This window comes from Aulostomus chinensis, chromosome 2 (genome assembly GCF_037954235.1).
Source record: "Aulostomus chinensis isolate RoL2024-O1b breed Wild chromosome 2, RoL_Achi_v1.0, whole genome shotgun sequence".
Classification (NCBI taxonomy): Eukaryota; Metazoa; Chordata; class Actinopteri; order Syngnathiformes; family Aulostomidae; genus Aulostomus; species Aulostomus chinensis.
In genome coordinates this window covers 13,620,518-13,635,258 of record NC_141321.1, presented here as the reverse complement: position 1 = coordinate 13,635,258, position 14,741 = coordinate 13,620,518, and the positions used below count along the sequence as shown (strand labels likewise).

The 14,741-nt window shown below is 44.4% G+C and overlaps 1 protein-coding gene across 2 annotated transcripts in view; it reads right to left on the bottom strand.

Moving 5' to 3' along the window:
• Nucleotides 1–460: 460 nt before the first annotated feature.
• Nucleotides 461–14,741, bottom strand: part of pacsin3 (protein kinase C and casein kinase substrate in neurons 3) — a 31,042-nt gene continuing 16,761 nt past the window's right edge. For both annotated transcript variants that reach the window (XM_086179809.1, XM_086179818.1), the window contains 8 exons: nucleotides 14,074–14,230; nucleotides 13,584–13,819; nucleotides 13,262–13,417; nucleotides 11,907–12,082; nucleotides 9,376–9,496; nucleotides 5,686–5,828; nucleotides 5,263–5,429; nucleotides 461–2,029 (listed from right to left, as the gene is read on the bottom strand). In XM_086179809.1, coding sequence (XP_086035935.1) covers nucleotides 1,911–2,029; nucleotides 5,263–5,429; nucleotides 5,686–5,828; nucleotides 9,376–9,496; nucleotides 11,907–12,082; nucleotides 13,262–13,417; nucleotides 13,584–13,819; nucleotides 14,074–14,230 — 1,275 coding nt within the window. In that variant the 3' untranslated portion in view covers nucleotides 461–1,910. The remainder of the gene's footprint in view (nucleotides 2,030–5,262; nucleotides 5,430–5,685; nucleotides 5,829–9,375; nucleotides 9,497–11,906; nucleotides 12,083–13,261; nucleotides 13,418–13,583; nucleotides 13,820–14,073; nucleotides 14,231–14,741) is intronic.

The following is a 14,741-nucleotide window of genomic DNA, read 5'->3' as shown; positions in this document are numbered from 1 at the left end:
AAAGAACAGCGAGGTTGGAAGTCACTTCCCTCAATTCCTGAGATGTCACGTTAACATGAGTGGACTAAAACATGCCGCCTCCAGTGTCATGGAGATGGAAAAGTGCCAGACATACAATTTATATTTCTGAATTTGTAAACGTTGAAATCTGTCCTGAAAATCAAGTTGTGTGACGGTGTTTTATGAAGCAGCTGAAAGTGAGGATTATCAGCATTTTGGCTCCATCAATAAACCTTCTCCATCTGTGGAGCTCACCTCTCTCACCACAGCCTGGTCACCTGATGACCACGATGGCGGTGGTGACACCTTTGCTCTGCAGAAGACCGCAGGATCCTGCTGGACGTTCCACCAGAACCTCACGAGTGAACCTTGAGCACGGAACGTTCTAGTTCTTCCGAGACAGCGCAGACGTGTGTTTGATGATATAAAGCACGTAGAACAAAACCGTGCAACTGTACAAAAGAACTTTATTGTTGCTTCCCACAACTTCATGAAGAGTACAGGTTATAATTCCTGGGAAGAAAACGAAAAGACTGGAAGGAGAAGGAGCTTTCATTTCTCTATGTTAGTGGGGTCTCGGAGGGTTGGCTGGAGCTTCATAACCAAGTACAAACAGAAACATACAAAACCCCAAACGTGACGTTTTTAATCAAAACAAGAACATGTCGTAGATGACGGAGGTGTGCGTGCTTCACGCGTCTCAGCACAGAAACACTAACCGTCAAAAACGCCCACCTCAGCGGGCAGAGTTCAAATGAAGACTGATCCCTAATTATCACGAAACAGGAAATGTTAGTAGAATTAAAGTCAGGTGATGGTAAAAATGCTATTCTTAAAAAATAATTGAATAAATGATAGCAACCGTTTCCATCAGACAATCAGTAGACCGACACAAACGTACAGCTATCGGATAAAAAAAAAAAAAGAGAGAGAAAGGTTTCAGTGTCACACTTAATATTTGTAAATGAAGCTAAAATCAAGTGAGGAGTCCAGGTCACGACCTGTAGATGTGCTGGGTTCACTGATGTCATCAGCAGGTCATGACCCAGCAAGACAGCAGTGATTCCTGTCAGGCAGCAGAGCGGCGCTGCTGAGTTCTGCCACCATCAGCTAAAGCTAAACAGATTCATTAGTGACACCAGGAGTCAAAGGTTTGATGAAACCTGCTGGAAAGAAGCTCCACATTTATCTTAACAAGTTCATCTGGAATTTATTTCACTTCTCTAAATTATTCATAGCCAAGCTTAAAGAATTAAAAAAAAAAATCAGCAAATATGCTTACTTGTCATGAGTTTAACTAGTTCAGTGGCTGGTCAGCTTAGCTTAGCACCTGGCTGGCTGTTGCCAGGCTTTATACTAAGCTTAGCTAAGCTGCTCTGCTCTCTCTAGCTTCAAATTGAACACACAGACATGAGTGTTAACATTTTCAGTAAGACAGCAAATAAAAGATTCTTTTTTCCCAAACTGTCAAACTACATGAGGGTTCGTTTGATTGGCAGGTGTTCAAGCAAATCAGACAGTCATGGTGGTTTTCCTGCTCAACTCCCTCCAGGCTCCTCCTCCTTTCATCAAATGTGGATTTTCTGTCAACCTAAAGTGTGTGTCAGCAACTGGAAAACCAAGAGTTTGATGACGTCCTGTCAGAGGTCGTATACGTCCACATGCTCCATCAGCTACTTCCTGTTCAGGTTTGACTCGTCTCTGAGGCGTGTAAACAATCCCCACTGGCTGATTGTGGTAACAGCAAATTGTAGAAAAACAAGCTCAGCGGTGAGTTTTCTGGTCCGTAATCCAACATGGTTTTGTCTAACAGACGTCATGTCTCCATGTCAGCACTAGTAGCTTCTGATTGGTCCTGGCATCATGAGTGTCCTTGTACCATTGGCTGGCTGAAGGGACAGGGCGGGACATCAGGAAGACGTGGCAACCTGGACGTAGTTGGCAGGATAGAGGCCGACCTGACCGCTGCTCAGCTGACCTTTACACCAGCCCTGCTCGTCCTCCTCTCCCAGCTTCAACAGCTCCTCTCCTGCAGGGATGACACAAAAACCCCGTTAGAGGCGCCAGACACATCACGGCAGCGTGCAGGTGGGAGTCCTCCATCATTAAGATCTCCAGATCTGGAGGAGACCACCCGCAGTGCATCTTGGTCCTGGTTTAGATGAAGCAGAGCTGAGCTGGACTAAGCTTTTCCAAACTGAGGCGTCTCTTTCTGTGGGGCCATCAGCGCCTATTAAATCAATGCCCCCCATGAAACACAACCATCTGCAGGGCCGACCACCCGTCTGGCCCCAAGACTGGGTCAGGCATGGGTCAGGCACCACCAGGTCTGCAGTTCTGGAGAGTGTGTGCAAGTGCCTGGTACCAAACGGCACACAGCGGCAGACACACGTGAGTGAAGCCACCCAGACGTCGGGCAGCCGAAGAATTCAATTTAAACTCCAATTTCTTAAGAGAGCCTGAAACTTTCCAGGACTTTTCTTGAAACCCAATTTAAGGACTTAGAGATGACTGGTATGTCTCCCTAGTGAATGATTACACCGACAAATCACTGAAATAACAGTGAGCCAATTAGACATGATTTCATTTAGACAATGACAGAGCAGTTCAAGTGCAGTACCTGGGGTTTCTTCATCCAGACTGAGGGTCCGCAGGAGGGAGGCACCATGATAAAGTCTGACTCACGACGGCAAACCACACAGCGTCGCTACAGCGCTACCTTTCCTTACAGAATCAGACCTGAAGCCATCAGGTACATCATCATGCCACACTTGAAGTGTTTTCTTGGTAAGAATGCGGAAATTGAGCTGAGAGGCGAGTTTATAGCACTCACCGAAAGTTGAATCGTGTCATGAAGTAGCGTGACTGATGAAAGAAATGCTGCCAAGGCTCCGACAGGACTTCAGTATGCAGTTAAGTTGTGAACACGTCTACAACACGCTTCAGTCATGTGACTCAGATCAGAATGCTGCACGCGATCTGATCTGATGATTGTTTATTCCAACTACGACCTTCTTCAGGTCAAACATGCAGTTTACGTGCTATGACTTCCATGTAAACATCGCTCCTTTTCAGGGAGCCAATCACAGGTTAGATGCAGAGAACCGTGGCCAGACGCTCAAGACGTTCTACGGTCCGTGGGCTTGGGAGATGGTACTGACAGCTTTCTGGAGGAGCTGTTGGTTGCTAAACCCACAAATATGCCAGAGAGAGAGCTCCATCCAACAGTAGCCCCCGAGTGAGAGCATGAGATTGATAACAGAAGACTGACGATTGGTGAAAAAAACAATGTCAAAACACTTGTAAGAATATCAGCTAGCTCAAGCAAAGAGGTGCGTGAGTGTGGGTGTGCACCGTGACACATGCCACGTGCGGTCTGGAATTCTTCCTGCGGAGGAAAAACTAACTCATGACTTGTTTACTGTACGGATTATAAATTTGTTTTGAGCGTCACGTCAGAAATCACGCTGCTGATCTTAAACCTCTCTACTCCATGTCTGTACGTCAAATTATTTTTAAGCATCTCAAAAAAACTAGATTGTGTTTGAAAGTCACAATTACTCATCCTACTTGACGGCAATCTGAGTATGGATTGTTCTGCGATAATCCCTCAGATTATCACAGAACATCGCAATAAGACAACAGCACAGTACTCCTCCTGATATGCAGGCAGATGTAAGAACATCTTTTATCAGGAGGATGGAACTGGGTTTGAGTTCCCACAGGAAAACCAGAGCGGTGAGACGGGTTAGGTTTTACCATTGACCCACAATGGAAAACGGAAACAGCAAATCATTAAATGTTTTTAAAGCCTCTCACCATCTACATCTGATGATGTCATGCTGCGTGCATCACATCATGCAGACCCATTTTACAAATGAAGCATTTGCAACAATCATTTAGTTCAAGTCACGCAAACAAGACAGTTTTATTCCTCCACAGCTGAAGAGAAATTAAATTCAACTCTTAAACAGACTTGACTTTTACATCATCGGGACTCATGTGGACAGTTTGGCATGAGTGTGTGTAAAACTGTGTTTAGATGAGGCATCACAGGGGAAACAGAAGACTCGGGACCGTTTCCTGAGGATGTCCTAATTGTTTCATATAAATGTGCAAAACTGTTGTCTTCTAGTTTTTCTAGAAGTGTTGTGATGAGGAGTTAAAGGCACACGCTGACTTTTGTGGAAACATGCTGGTTGTCCATCCTCCTGACAGCCAGACAAGCGCATAGATTCCCTTCTCTCCTGCACTCGAGGCCCTCAAAGAGCAGCTGAGCGCTAGTTAGCCCAGCATAATGAATGGTGGTGGATGGGAAGTGTTAGCATACCTCAGTTAAAAGTTATCAAATAGATCTAAATCAGGATCTTGATTTGTCCAGAAGTAATGCTCCTCATCCTCTCTTCAAAGTCAGCCATGATTATCAACAGCAGTCAGCAAATATTTTGTTTTTATTCATCGGGGCTTCTGAGGTGCTGCGTCAAATCACTGGGCCCAGTCAGGAAGTAGTTCTGACAATGTGTCCAATTCAAAATTACAGTGCCTTGCAATTTCAAATGATTTCATATGATGCACAACCCTTGTTATGCAGGTAGGTGTGCTAACACTTCCCAACCAGTACCATGCGTTGAGCTAAGCTAACTAGCAGACCCCAGTTCTGTGACAGTCTCGAATGCAGCACAGAGGAGAGAAGAGTCTGTCTTCTTGCTGATCCTTGGGTTGGTGGACAACAGGCACATTTCCCAAAACGGTACTTCCTTTAAGATGTTTCAACATTTAATATTTTGGCGGAAAGAAACATTAAGAAATATGTAGGTATGTATGTAAGTATGTTTTTTAAATGAACAGAAATAGTTTTTTTTTTGTAAAACTCAATTTCAAAGCTCTTACTACAGGTTTTTGTTTTGCTCTTTTTAAAAACTGCAATAATTATGCTCTTGACAGTGGTGTTGTATGTACTTCATCTGTCTGTCAAGCGTGAGGCGTTCGTCTCATGTTGAGCCTGATGACATCATCAAATGAGATGCTTTGGCCATCATGTGGAGAAACCTGAAGTTTGGAATCCTGATTTAATACGACAGTTTAATAGAATCCTGAGACAACGAGCTCTAAAGCCATGTGGATATGAAAACTTTGCAGGTTCTCTTGCTGCTGGTCTCATTAGCAGTTTGTTGCACTTTATATGAGACATCTGATCATGACCCGGGATCACCCTCACCCCTGTGATGCCTCTGGTCGGTCAGTATTAGTAAGGGTTAATACCTGCTTTAAAGCTGAGCTCATCGGCCTCCTGGCCCGAGTAATCATAGAGCGCTCGGACTCGCACCCCCTCTACCTGCTCCTCCTCGTCCTCCGCCTCCCCCACGCCATTCAACGCCAGCTTCTTTGGGCTTTCCTCGTCTGACCAGTCTGATGAGTAGTCTTTAACCCTGAGAGGGGAAGAGGAAGGTCAGGAAATCCTCTGTCAACCCCCAAGTGAAAGTTCTGTATTTCAGACTACAACTACTACAAATCCCCATAACTGGAGCGCGCACGTGTGTGTGTGTGTGTGTGTGTGGGTGAAGATTAAATTCCCGCCCCATCTGACAAACTGAGGAAAACAAGGCATCCTTTTGAAGATCAAGATAAACAGAGCAACATGGTGATGGATTGGTTTGTCAGCAGCAGACGCGTGTCGTCCTCTACCTGGTGGTCTCCTGAGTGATGGGGCTGGGTGGGACGCCATCCCCCACTGAGGAGACGATGTTGGTCAGAGTGACAACATTCTCCTCAGAGTGTCCGCCTCTCTCCTTCCTGCTGATGGACCGACTCGCCTCCGGAGACCACTCCTGCGCGCGCGCACACACACACACACACACACACACACACACACACAACACACACAGAAGAGAAACGTAACAGCAAGCACTCCAAACCATCTGAGCCAATTGCAGCTATGATTTAAAAATGTAACAATCAGTCAAAACCTTGTGACTTCAGTTTAGTCCGTTTTTTTTAACCAGAATCAAACGAAATGTGACGCAAAACATCGAATCTAACTTACCCATTTATATCAAAACATGTTCAGAATGTCAACCTTTGAATGACGTTGTGCTTGATTGTGTCCAGAGATAATGAGTGTTCTAATCTTGTTTTAAGGTTTTATATCATCAACCTGGAATCTAATTACACGACAAAGTAAACAAACCAAAAACAAAACCTGTTGAATCCTCATACAGTTCTGAAGCCAGCTCATTGATAGGACCTCAGCCTTGATACCTGGAAAACACTGTCAAGCTACCAGGTGTCCTGATAAACAGATACTGTAAAACCACAACAGCACAATCTGCTAGCGACTCAGGTGAGGCAACACTCTTCTTCTGGCAGGATAACATGCATCATCTTTGGTAGAGACAGAATCCATGCCCTGAGTCTGATTACTTAGTAATGTCCTGTGTGCGTGTTGCAGTTGAGTTGAAGTTTAATGTAATGGCCCAACTGGGCCTTAGGGGTGAGTTAAAGTCACACACACACACAAGTCATAATAGCCTGGTGTTGACAGAAATAGGTGGCTTGGAGTATAATTGCTGTTATCAACTGTCTCAACCTCAAAACTATCTGGTATACAGGTGGTGTGTATGTTTTTGTGTGTGTTTCTGTTTGTGTGTGCAAGTGTAGACATTGCAGTACACACACCCACGTCTGCACTTCTATGAAAGGAGGATTAGAGATTACCTTCAGAGTGAGGACACTGGACTTCCCTTCCGTTCATAAGTAAATACGCGACAGACTTAGGATTATGAATGAGAGTCTTCACAAGTACAGCAGTGTGTGTGTGTGTGTGTGTGGCTGTGTGAGAGAAACAATGTCTCTCTGTTGCTTGTTGGCTATGCAGTGGGAAGAGATTCATCCTCTCTGCCAATGTCTCTCAGATCTTAATTTTAAATACTGGAGAAAAAAATGACTTTGACCTCTGTTGAACAGGGGTGACGCTGTATTTAAAGGCCCCCGACAGCAATACTGACCCAAAAACATCTGTTTACAAACTCTGTCAGTCTTCTTTATCCAGCTGTAGGCCCAGTAATCCACTAACACTTTGATTTCAGCTAAAAGAACTCAGCTAAAACCCTGAAAATTGTATCACTGCTTTTTTCCCCCAGTGGTACACTGAATGAGTGGTGACATGTTAAAGTTTGTTGAACAGGTTTGCTGTTGTTAGTAATCAGTTGCAGTTAGCATCAAGCTAAATGTGGGTGGCTGGCCCTTTCTGCATTCTGGAGGCAAGATGTCTATTTGGGAGAACTGAATGCTAAAATACACTTCTGGAGTGAAGCATTAATTCAAGGCTCTTTCTCCCAAAAGAACCTTCATTCAGGTCCTCAGTAACTTATGGGTTTTGCTACCATTTCAAAAGGTAATCTGTTGATTATTTATTATTATTATCATTATTATTATTATTATTGTTAAACTCCTGTCAAGAAACAAAAAGTCTTCTTTGAAGACGTATGGTATTTTCTTCAGCCCACGTGAGAAGTAATAGTTTCCCATCATAACTACAACTCCAATAAACATCAGTGTGTAAATGGTTTATGGTACACAATCAGTTGCAACACAAACACTTCCATCTGATAACAAAACTGTGTGTCATAAACCATTTATACACCGATAATAACAGCTCTGAAGATAAAGAGGCTTATCAGTAGAAAGCTACTGTAAACCTTGGACTGTACGTTGAGTGCGAGACCCTCCAGTCACCTGACCGTCAGCTGACTTCATGGTAAAAACAGCTGAATTACTGCTGCTAATTCTGAGACATGTGTGTTCAGAGTGTAAGTTAGCACTCAAACAACCTCAAATCACAGAGTGAACACTCGGCAACAACTCAACACCTTCGGCTCAGTTAACCTGACAAAACATCTGAAGTCGTCACACTGAAACTCAGAGGTCCACTTATTGCATTCTTGGGTATTACATGTCAGTTCTTTTGAGAGACTGGAAATTTGAGGAAACAGCGCACACACACACACACACACACACACGCATACACACGCATACACACACTCTAACAAACACCAACACACACATTGAATTTAAGCTGATTGAATCTCTATTATAACTTAACAATTGCTTCTGTGAACCTTTTCACAGAGAGAAAACAGGACAAAACACAAAAGATTCCTTCGTTGTGCCTCAGCAAGAGTGAAGAGGGTGTGGACGGACCTTCGTGTAGCATAACACAATCAGCTGCATTCTTCTCAGACCTGATTCAGACGACCTAAGAGGAAACGGAACTTCACGGAAGAAGGTTTTCTCTTTTTACCTTATATATATATATATTTCTATTTCTATATTTTTGGTGGTATATCTTTACAACTATTTTTTTAAATAACCCAGCAGGCCTACCTTACTGCAAGATGCAAATCTTCCTCAAAATGTGCCATTTTCAGGAAACTAGCAGCTTGCTGTTTGTTGTCCTTTTTATTTTGCGAGGTGGACTTTAAGAAACAGGAGCATACAAAAAGAGGAATGTACGGAGAATCGCTAACTGAAATAATCGCCGAATGGCAAGCTTATACCTACAATGTTGTTCTGGTGAAGCAGGAGATGTGACAGTTGTGAGCAGAGAGTTAAAGACCAAACATGTTGGTCTCTGTTTCTCTGAACAGACAGAAAAAGATTTCTACCAAAGATTATGGATGATGTAAATCCAGCTCCATCGAACTCTAATCAAGACAAAGAAGTGGATGTGTAATCAGAGTTGACAGGCAGAATAAATGCTCCCCATCTAAAGTTAAAACCATGAAGCAGCATTTTTCCACCAGAGGAATCTGGTTGGTCTGAACACTGACAGGAGGAATCAGCCTGACACCCAACAAAGACACACACGTCTGGGGTTCAGCTTCCCAGAATTGGTGGAAAAAGTGTAAATATTTGGGTGTATTTATTGGCCCAGTCTGCACTTTAGCAGCATTTTATGAAGTGAAATCTGTAGTGCGAGTGTGTGTGTGTGTGTGTGTGTATGAGTGAGTGTGTGTGTGTGTTGCAACATTCCTGACCCCACTCAGGGCTCTCAGTCACAAAACAAGGCTTTCACTAGAAGCCTGTTTAATATTCCTTTTGCTTGGAACCACCACACACACACACACACACACACACACACACACACACACACTTTACTGCAGTCCTGCACTCTTGTTTTCATGAAAACATTTAAGAATGAAAGAAGGAGGTTATGCACAGGACACAATCCCACAGTTTCTTTCTTTGTGAGAATCTTGATGTATTTTGGTTGGTTTTAAGTATTGACAGGGACTGTGTTTTCTGCTCAGGATGTGTGTGTGTGTGTGTGTGTGTGTGTGTGTGTGTGTGTGTGTGTGTGTGTGTGTGTTTACACACCTCATACTGTGGCCAGTTCATGCTCATGCCCGGTCCGTGGGTGTTCCTCCACCACCTGAGATCTTCGGTGTCATTGGCTGCTCGGATGGTCTGACCCAGGTCCCGGTACAGGTCTTTGAACCTGATGGATGAAGTGACGAACACAATCACATCTAAATCCTCCTCCGTCCCTTAAGAGTGATTTCCTTTTGCTTACTTCTTCTGCTCAATGGGTGGGTATTTGGAGTCCTTTCATTTTGGGTAGCACTTTACAATAATATATGAAAAATTTAGTTAGGTAGGTAACCTTACCGCTACCTCAGCGTTACGCAAACGCTACCGAGCTGAGTCCCTGGTTCGATCCTCGTGTCCCCTACTGACCTTGTCGAGGCAAGCTACTGATGCCCTAATTGATCCTGATGGATAGTTTTAAACTTCAAATGACAGCCTCCACCATCAGTGTGTGTGTGTGTGTGAACAAGACTGAGTCCTGCTGAGGGAGAGAGGTGCTATTTAAATACAGTCAATGTAAGCACTGTAAATGTTCTCTTCTCTTAAATATCTAAGGAGGATCAGAGCTGATGAATTTGTACTGGCTGCCATACTTTTCACACTTCACATATTCATTTGATCCACTGTCAGTGTAAAACAGTGTACAGACACACAGAAACATGGGAAAAGCTCCTTGGTGGATATAAACCAAATTGGGAAGAAATTGGGCTGATCACATCTCGCCCTGAACATGGCTGAGTGGAAACAGGATAGATTTCACCGCCGCAGGTTCCTGATTACAGTCCGTGTATTCTGGGGGCGGAGCCTTTACATTCCTAAGCATCCATTGAACAGTGGAGTTCCAGATAACACAGGCTTGTTACAGATCTCTCGTGAGTGTTATCAGCTCGGAGTTGGTTTGTTGACCCTCAGAGATGATATGCACCCATTCATCTGCATCCACTCTTCCCAGCAGCTGCAGGTGGGTGGCTGAGGGCTGTTCGAACGCTGCAGCTCAACTTCAGCAAATAGTGATTAGATGGGAAACCATTATTCATGGCATAATGTAATCAATAAGATAATCTATTAGCGCAGCAGATGGTAGAGACTTTGGAACTAAGTGTTCAGAGTCTATAATAAAAAGACTGGATCCTCCAGCCTCATGTATCTACTTACATGCTCTTGTTGTGTCCTGGCAAATGCCTCAGACATTCATTATCTGTTGGGCGTAGTCAGTGTGCGAGCACAAGTGTCTGTTCACCATTTGGAAAGCACCACATTTGAATTTGACACATGCACACAGGCAAAATAAAGGCAAGAGACAACACTCAAATGGCACTGACACTCAAAATTCACATGGTAATGGTGGAATAAATGTCAACGAAAACTTCCTATGCCAACCACTAGCAAGCACCCGCGGGACCATTCAACACCCATTTGTGCATGCGTGGCACCTTTGGAACAGCAGGCACCAGTCAGACACTGACATGCGTTAAAGTCGACATTTGGGGAAATTCATGCTAATGATGCACATCATTGGAAACCAATCGGAACATAGAAATGCTCTACTCTCGAACGTCCCTGAGAACACAAGGGCGTAAACTTTGGTTTAACCCTGTTTAAGGACATGAACATAAGAAATGATACATGGAACAAGATGTCTAATTGTTGGTTTTCCTGGTGAGTTGGTAAAATATATTTCCGATATTTCGTGAAATGGGAGGGAACTGCACTCCAAGTGAAGTGCCGTAACATGCAAAATAGGCTTTTCAAAACATGTTTGTCTTAACACAACCAAATGTGCAACTAGATCAAACATGATATAAGTACTGATCATCAGCCAAAGCCTTCCAGGAGAGCATGAGCCATGTCTAAATGACTTCCCCTTGGACAATGTTATTTTCAGCGCAGTCAGGGTGAATTCTGATGTTCTCACTGCTCTCAGTGCAGTTTGGGGGCAAAAGCCAGAAAGACTTGAAACCATCACTCATGCACAGTCTCATGCAGGGTAATTCACATTCATCCATGTAATAACAGACTCTATAAAATAGGAGTTTGGGAGACTGAGCCCGGATCTTGGGGTTGACGGTCATTGAGGGCAAGGCCGGGAAACTGAGCTCACGCGTGATCATCTCTCTACTTCAGCCATCGACCCAACCTGATGACTCCTATTCATCTGGTTTTACACCAAATGAAAAATGGTGAAACATTCCGAGTATTTCCAGTGTGAAAACCTCACCGCAGCTCCACATGGCGCTTGTTGTGCAGCAGCTAGTCAAAAGGTATTTGTTCAATATTTGGACAGCGACTTTGTTGCACATTACCATGGTAACAGGGGGTTGTTTAAACAGAATAAGAGGTCAATAGTTAATGGACAACGGTTTGAGTTTTCCATTAACTATTGTGTACATACACATGTTCACACACGTTAAGAAGCCTTTGCTCTAAAACATCATGACGCATTTGATCCCCCTTTTGTGTGTGTGAGGAGTGTGTGTGAGTGCGTGTGTGTGATAGCATTGTGTGAATGCATGTGTATGTGCATGTGTGGCATGTCCTACCCTTCTCTGCTGGACAGGTCGAGGTGTGTGTGGATGTCTAGCAGGACTTCTTTGAAAAAGCGCAGCCTCCTGCGCTCAGCCTCCTGAGTGAGGTCGAACACCTGCTCCATGTCTTCTATGTAGCGTGGGTTACAGCGGTTCAGCTCATCTAGGGCCTTTTCATAGCGCTCTTTCGCCTGCAACACAAACACACACAACCCTTTGTAACCCTACAGTAATTCAGAAAGCTCAAGGTGGTGATTTAAAAGTGTGTATATCTGCAAGGAGACTTTACAGGAGGGTAGAAGACTGATGAGCATCCTAAATGTCTTCAGGCAGATACTGACTGCTTCTAACGATGAATGACTAGAGCATAAACTACAATTTCCATCAGCTCGCTTGATCACTTCCCTCTTCAGGACATGCAGCTCTTCTCTGCCATCCGAGAGCAGACGGAGGAAACAAGTCCAGTCATGTTTCAACGTCACGAAAACACACACAGGTATGTTTTTCGAATCCGACACACCCACATTGGTACAAGTGGAGCTACACATGGGACCATCTATGCATGCATGTATCTATAAGAGTTGTAACACAAATATCATGGTTCAGAGGGTTTTCAGTCCAGAAACAAAAGAGAAGTTGATTTTCTTGCTTCTTTTTGTGGGTAACGACAAAAAGAAGTCAATACCGCAACCTACTTAGGAACATCAGAATAAATATTGTATGAATTAAACAAAAAACTAAAAACGGCCATTAGTTAGAACATTTGAAACAAATGTCCAGTAACTGTTTCTAGAGAGCTCATATAAACCGCTGGCTGAACAGAGGGAGCGTGTGCTCAGCAACAGGGTGTGCGCTCATATCAGCTGCTCCAAAAGCACTCAACGGCTCCGTGTTAATTGTAAGCAGGAGGCTGCTTCGACACTACAGGGCGCTGGGTGTGGTCTCCACTCCTCTTTACCAGTCATGTCAACATTTGAGTGAGAATGTTCAACGTACAGCTGCATTATTGATCGTAATGGTCAAATGGGGTTATAAGCCTTCCCATGATCCCTGTGTTCATCGTCTCTGACATTTGCAGTAAAACAGTAATGTTCCCATACAGTCCACCTGAATGGCTTCAAGCCTGAGGTTCATCTTTTGTTGGTGGATGCCCAACAAACAACATCAATCCTTTGAAAAAAAAAAAATCCCAGTGTTTGTATTAATCAGTGCAAAAAAATCCACAGGGATCAGCAGATGGGACTGCGACATTTGTGTCACGGATTTGGCCTTGGTTTCATCCCTGGTTGCTCAGTCACATTGGAGACTAAGTTTAAAGACCAAGACTCGGGGAAATGAATTAAAGAGTGAGTGTAGGTGTAGGTTTATACCCTCTCTGCCTCCTGGCTGCAGCGCTCCACCCGGGCCGTATACTTGCGGACTTCTTCTTGGGACTTTGTGGGGTCGGCCTTTGCATGCGTTTCCCTGGTAACAGCTGTCCACTCCTCCTTCCTGGCCTGATGGTAGCTCTTCTTACTGGACTCCAACTTCACATATTGTAACATTTTAATGTAAAACAGACAAATAAAGAGGTCCCTTTACATTCAGAAAACCTCCTCTCTTTCCTAAAAGATAGTTGGGCATATCATTGGGAACAAAATTCACTGACACACACTTTATTAGGCTATGATAAAACACTCAGCTGACCCTCACCTCTTTTAATTTGCGGACCCAGGGTTTCTGGGCTTTGCGGAAGCCATCTTCAGTGTCCTTGGTCTCCTTAAAGCCTCCGATCATCTGCCTGTGGAAGGCGTCCTTCTGCCAGTTGCGCACCTTCTCGCTGTCCTCTCCTGCCAGACGCTCACGCAGCTCCTGATGCAGCTCGCTGAGCCGGTCAGCTGCCTGCATGAAGGCGTGCCACGCCTTCTCCAGCGTACCGTACTGGGGCCCTGAGTAACACACATGGGTGAGGCGAGTTACTCTGATTGTCCAGTGGTGATTTTTCCCTGCTGTCTTGCAGGTTACTGGTGGGCAGAGTCTGACTGGGAGCACCTGACCAGTCTATCAGGGGTATTTAGTTTGTGACTGTCAGTTTTTGCAAAATCCAGCAGCTTTGCAGATAATATCTTGTGCTATCTCCTTATCAGAACTAGATAAGGCCAGCGCTCTGCTACGACTTGTGCCACATGCTACATCAGCTTACCTTTCTCCACTACACCCCTCCACCTCTTGGCCCAGTCGCTCAGCTGCAGAGCATAGCTCTTCTCTATCTTGGCCCTCTCCTGGAAGCAGCTGACCAGCTCGTTACACAGCCGGTGGCCGTCGTCGATGCGCTTCACTGTCCTCTTGTAGTTTCCCGGCTGCACACCAACACAACAGACACAACAAGAGAAGACACACAGATAAAATTAAAAATGTTCTCCAGTCAACACTCGAGAGAGGAGTGAAAAAAAAAAAACTTGACAAGTAGTTCAGGGATCACTCAGTTATCTCTTAATGTTTCAGACAGCCTCACCGACATGTCCAACACTTCAGTTGAAGGCCACAAATCTTTTTCACTATCGATACATTTTCTGATCATCTTCTTGATTCATTGTTTGGTCAATACAAACACCTGAGAACGGGGGTCAAGCCATCAATATCCATGATTCTAGTCATCAGGCAGACGCCCCTGAGGGACATTGTCATGTCTTTGCTCTATACAGTACATAGAGCTGATGGAAAACAGAGGCCACTGACTCATTTTGGCTGCTCTGATGCTCTTTGCTCCAGTCCTGTACTTAGTGAGGTCAGTTAAACCTATTTAAACACTGGTGCAGTCTGCCACGCTGTCCAGTGTGACTCACTCTTCATTAGCCTGTCAGCTGTCGG